This window comes from Callorhinus ursinus, unplaced genomic scaffold, assembly GCF_003265705.2.
Source record: "Callorhinus ursinus isolate GAN/ISIS: 27379988/994484 unplaced genomic scaffold, GSC_fseal_2.0 scaffold1943, whole genome shotgun sequence".
In the NCBI taxonomy this organism is placed as follows: Eukaryota; Metazoa; Chordata; class Mammalia; order Carnivora; family Otariidae; genus Callorhinus; species Callorhinus ursinus.
In genome coordinates this window covers 2,565-8,765 of record NW_027398997.1, presented here as the reverse complement: position 1 = coordinate 8,765, position 6,201 = coordinate 2,565, and the positions used below count along the sequence as shown (strand labels likewise).

The following is a 6,201-nucleotide window of genomic DNA, read 5'->3' as shown; positions in this document are numbered from 1 at the left end:
GCCAGTCTCTGGGAGGTTTGAAACCAGAACAGGTCATTTGTGCCATGTTCTGAAGGACTAGGGCTAATGGTTGCTCATCCTTCTGCTGTTCCCCAGGAAGGGGAACTGTCTCAGTCACGGAGTGTCCTGTTGGTGCTGAGCAGTGCTGGCCTGGGTCATGGGGTGATGCAGGCAAAATGAAGTTATTTTCCTTATTTTTCTCGCACAGTTATTCTCAGGAGTTTTCTCCATTCTGTTGTTGAAACTTCTTAAATGGACTCCTAAGCACTTGGACCTATTTTTGTTTGTGGATAGCTGTCTAATTGTTGTTCTTTGTGGGATAACAGAGGCTGGAGTGTCTGTTCCATCATCTTAGTGTTATAACATCAGTCTTTCCTCACTGAGGTGATGTTAGCTGTCAGGTTTTTAGATGCTCATTATTAAGTCAGGAAATTTTTCCTCTCTTCCTAGTTTGTGAGTTTTTATCATGAAATTGTGTTGGAGATATCCATTTTATTTTTTATTTTCATTTTATTGTAATTGAAATTTTTTTGGGGTGGATACCTGGGTGGCTCAGTCGGTTGAGCTTCTGCCGTTGGCTCACATCATGATCCTGGAGTCCTGGGATCCAGTTGTGCGTTGGGCTCCTTGCTCAGTGGGGAGCCTGCCTTTCCCTCTGCCTGCTGCTCCCCCTGCTTTTGCTCTCTCTCTCTCTGACAAATAAATAAATAAAATCTTAAAAACTTTTTAAAATTTAAATTCAATTTAATTGATATATATTGTATTACTAGTTTCAGAGGTAGAATTCAGTCATTCATCAGTTGCATACAACATCCAGCGCTCATTACATTAAGTGCCCTCCTTAATGCCCATCATCCAGTTACCCGATCCCCCTACCTCCCTCCCCACCAGCAACTTTGTTTGTTCTCTATAGTTAAGAGTGTCTTAGGGTTTGCCTCCCTCTGTTTTTCCCTCTTATTTTATTTTCCTTCCCTTCTCCTATGTTCATCTGTTTTGTTTCTTTTTTTAATTTAATTTTATTTTATTATGTTATGTTAGTCACCCTACAGTACATCATTAGTTTTTGATATAGTGTTTTTTAAGATTTTATATTATATTATATAAATATTATATATAATATAAATATACAATATAATAATTATTTAATATTATTATATTATATACATATATATTTAAGATTTTATATTATATATAAGACTTTATATATACCAAGTCTTCGTTATCCATTCATCTGTCATAGACATCTGGAGTCTTTCTGTATTTTGGCAATTGTGGACATTGCTGCTATAAACATTGGGGTGCATGTGCCCCTTCAAATCACTATGTTTGTATCCTTCTGATAAATACCTAGTAGTCCAATTGCTAGGTTGTAGGGTATTTCTATTTTTAAGTTTTTGAAGAACTTCCATACTGTTTTCCAGAGTGGCTGCACCAGTTTGCATTTCCACCAAGAGTTTCCATTTTTCAGCATCCTTACCATCATCTATTGTTGCCTGAGTTGTTAATCTTAGCCATGAAGATATCCATTTTAAAACAAAATATAGTTTTGGAAAATGGAAGAAATATTCAAACTGGTTGGCTTGCTAAGCCAATCCCAAGATGGGAAATAGAATTATTTCTCTCTTTTTCCTTATTATTTCCTTATGTATATATTTTTCCTTTAGGAAAAATATAGAGGGAAGAGATTTCCATGTTACTGTACCATTTCTTCACAAGAGCAAATAGATTCCTAATGTTTTTAGTGTTAACTATAATGTTTTTTTAAAAAATCACCATATCAAGACATCAATTTTTCGAGTTTCTCATGCTGTGGATATATGTAAAGGCAGAACTGGTCTGAGGCAACATGCAGTTTTCCAGGCTATCTGGCTATCTTCCACCAATCCAATTCTACTACTCTGCACAGTTTAGGAGAATATACTAGGTGTTAATCCTCTGTATTCCCCCAGAGGAGTAGTTTCCCTGCCAAATTTTCCCATACCACATTTATGTTGAAAAGGAGGTGGACTATAAAGGCTGGAAAGCACATCAGGTGGCTGGATATGTCCTCAATCTTGCAGAAGGCTGGGCATTGGGGATAAATATCTGTTGCTCACCTACCATCGGACCTACTATTAAGTTGATAATCACTAAATATTTGTTGAATAATTTCTGCCTGTTAAACAAATTTTCCACAACCTTTAAGACCTCCAAAACTTATGTAGGGCAAATTGTGTTTTTCTTTGACTCTAGTGTTTTGGTCCAGTGGGATTTATGAAAAGTTCAGTTTCTTTGTCTGAGGATGAAGAATGGAAGAGAATGCGAACATTGCTGTCTCCAACCTTCACTAGCGGAAAGCTCAAGGAGGTAAGAAAAGAAGAGGACTTTCAATTAGAAAGTTAAGGAATATATCTGGGGGCTGGTAGGAAATAAGATCATATTCCATCTTTAAAGGGTAGTATGCTAAATTTGGGCTTCCTAAAAATGGTCTTTATCTTCATGTCCTAGGAAAGACATGATAAAGTTTGTTATTAAATGTCCCTTACTGCCACATGCTTATGAAAGCCACATCATTCTTGGACTTCATTTTCCAATTTAACTTCAGGTGGTGGTATATTTTGTGTGTAGATGTTCTCCATCATTGGCCACTATGGAGATGTGTTGGTGAGGAACCTGAGGAAGGAGACAGAGAAAAGCAAGTCCATCACCTTGAAAGAGTAAGTAGGAGTGCAGCTGCTGGGATTCCAACTCTGTCACAACACTTTCTAGCTGCTGCCACAGAGCCAAATCCCCACTGTTGAGTTACTCCAGCAAAGAAACATGTGGTATCACAATGCTGGTAGGTCATCCAAGAAGAGGTACCTCACCTAAAAAGGCAGGGCCACCAGAAAAGAAAGGGTCTTCTTTTGTGTACACGAGGCAGGATTCATTTATCTGCTTAGTTGTCACCTAGGATATTCTGGAAGATAAAAATACGTGGTTGAAAAGAAGAAACGTAATTGTACCAAATCTTTGAGTGTAGAGGGTATGGAATAGTGGGAGGGGAAGGCACTTGGTACATATTGGTGGGCACTGGGTGGGGCAGGAACATTAACATGTGGAACTTGGAATGACGTAAACCTCTTCCCAGTTTTGTTGAGGGTATTAGTAAAATACTAAATATTAACTTTTATGACCGCTTGTCCTTCTTTCAATCTCAAAAGAGAGAAGGTCCTGCCCATAGGATGGGTAGGGTGGCCATATTTTTTGTGTAAACTGAGATATTTTTTGATTTTATGAAATGAAGAGATATATGTTGGTACTCTCCTGGGAAAACTAGTGGCATATGATCACATATGTCATCCCCTAAATCGATTTTGGATTGATTTATTTAATGTATATTTTTTAAGGAGGAATGTTCTAGGTTCTTACATTGTCTAGAAATGAGTGAGCCCTCAGAGCGAGCTCAGATCGCTGGAGTTGAGACAGAGTGGGTCTTTCAGGAGCCTTAGCAGAGGTGTAGAGAAGAAGGGATGGTGTTCCTGGCAGCACAGAACAGGGTGTTGGTGTTCTGTCATGTGCTGAAGAGGAATCAGCTCTGAGCATAGATACTGTGGTGAGAGAAAATCCAGATCAGTTTCACCTTTCTTGACTCCCTGAGAAAGGGTTAATTATTCCACCCTTGGTCCTGCTCAGACACAGTGCTTAGCCACCTTTTACTGCCTATACGCAAAAGACATTACTGTAATTTGTCACACTTTGGGTCTCTATCCCTCCATGACTGAGCTCCTTGAGCTCAGAAATGTGTCTAATTTGCTCTAGTGTCCCCATCACCCTAGCACAAGGCCAGCTGTATCACTGGCACCTCATGAACACCACATGAGTGAGTGTGATGGCATATAAACTCTTCAGATGATGCAACAGGTGGTTCTGAAAGTGTGGCCCTTGTCTTGCCTGGGCATGGGTATCTACATGCACTTCTTGCTGCATGTGCTGGATAAGGATAGTAAAGAGGTGCTGATTTTAATTATCCATGCCTTTGTTTCTCTACTCAGCATCTTTGGGGCCTACAGCATGGATGTGATTACCAGCACATCATTTGGAGTGAACATTGATTCCCTCAACAACCCACAAGATCCCTTCGTGGAAAATATTAAGAATTTCCTAAAATTTGATTTCCTTGATCCATTTTTCTTCTCAGTATGTACGTACAGTACCATGTTTCTTTTTATCCTCCCATCCCGTTTTTTTCCCCTTCCTTCCTTCCTCCCTCACTTCTTCCCTTCCTACCTTTCTACAACAACTTTACTGAGCTATAACTTCATATAACATACATTTCCCCATATTTATTTATTTATTTGTTTGTTTGTTTGTTTGTTTGTTATGTTATGTTAGTCAGCATACAGTACATCACTGGGTTTTGAGGTAATGCTCCATGATTCATTGTTTGTGTATAACACCAGTGCTCCACGCAATACGTGCCCTCCTTAATACCCATCATGTGAAATAAGTCAAGCAGAGAAAGTCAATTATCATATGGTTTCACTTATTTGTGGAACATAAGGAATAACATGGAGGACATTAGGAGAAGGAAGGGAAAAATGAAGGGGGGGAAATCAAAGAGGGAGACGAACCACGAGAGACTATGTCCCCCTTTTAAAATGTACAGTTCAATTTTTACAGTCTGGGTGTTCTTCGTGCAAGGAATGGATAATGAAAATGTAGTATGTATATACCATGGAATCTTATTCGGCCATAAAAATGGAAGGAAATTCTGTATTTGGACAACAGGGATGGATTCTGAGGGCATTATGATGAATGAAATGAGTCAGACAGGGAAAGACACATATTGTATGACCTCAATTACATGTGGAATAAAAAAAAAACAATATAAGAAACCGAGTCATACAAAAGGAGATCAGCTTTGTGGTTATCAGAGGCAGGGGTTGTGGGGTGGTACTTGAATGAAGGTGACCAAAGGTATACACTTTCAATTACAAGATAGAGGAGTACTGGACCGGTAAATACAACATGATGACTATAGTTAACACCACTGTATGATGTATTCATAAGTTGCTAAGTGAGTAGATTGTAGAATTTCCATTCATACTAGCAGAAAATTTTGTTTTTATAACCATATGAGTTGATAGATGGTAACTAATCTTATTGTGGTAATCATTTTTTATATATGTATGTCAAGTACATGCAGTACACCTTATCTTACACAATACTGTATTACTGTATGTCAGTTATAACTCAATGAAACTGAACTCTGCTTGGTGCATTCAAAGATATGTGTAACGTTTACTGCAGTCAACTGTTGGAATATTGTCAACACAGAAATCCTTTACTTTTTTACTATCACTTCCCACTTTCTTTAGCCCTAAGCAACCACCAATCCCCTTTCTGTCTTAATAGATTTGCCTCTTCTGGACTCTTCATACAGATAAAATCATATAACGTGTGATCTTTGTGTCTGCCTCCCTTCATTAGCATAATGTTTTCAAGGTTCATCCATGTTGCACCATGCATCAGAATTTTCTTTTTATGTCCAATTAATACTCCATTATATGGACATATTGCATTTTGTTTATCCTTCCATCACTTGATAGACATTTGGGTTGTTTCCAACTCTTGGCTATTGCAAATAGTGCTACTATCCACATTCATGCACAAATTTTTGTTAGAATACTTGTTTTCATTTCTTTTGGGTGTGTATTCAGAGGTGGAATTGTGAAGTAACTTTGCTATGTTTGTACAATGCTTTGCATTGTAACTTGCTATGTTGCTAAGATATAGTGTGTTTAATTTATTAAGTAACTGCCAAACTTTTCTCTACAATAGTGATACAATTTTACATTCCCACCAGAAAGTATGAAGGTTCCAGTTTCTGTCCATCCTTGGCACATTTGGTCTACCCTTGTCTACCTTTTTAACGATGGCCACCTTAATGGGTGTAAAGGGTACCTTATTATGGTTTTGTTTTGCATTTCTCTAATGGCTAATGGGGTTGAGCAACTTTTTGTTAATCACCATACATCATTAGTTTTTGATGTAGTGTTCCATGATTCATTATTTGTGTATAACACCCTGTGCTCCATTCAATACGTGCCCTCTTTAATACTCATCCCAGGCTAACCCACCCCCCCACCTCCCTCCCCTCTAGAACCCTCAGTTTGTTTCTCAGAGTCCATAGTCTCTCATGGTTCATCTCTCCCTCCAATTTCCCCCCCTTCATTTTTT

The 6,201-nt window shown here is 38.3% G+C and overlaps 1 protein-coding gene across 1 annotated transcript; it reads left to right on the top strand.

Moving 5' to 3' along the window:
• Positions 1 to 2,232: 2,232 nt before the first annotated feature.
• Positions 2,233 to 4,158, top strand: LOC112817994 (cytochrome P450 3A12-like; the record flags this gene model as incomplete). The annotated part of the gene is made up of 3 exons (XM_025865275.2): positions 2,233 to 2,346; positions 2,608 to 2,696; positions 4,014 to 4,158. Coding segments are annotated over 3 exons (348 nt in total), but the record flags the coding sequence as incomplete, so codon positions are not given.
• Positions 4,159 to 6,201: the final 2,043 nt, after the last annotated feature.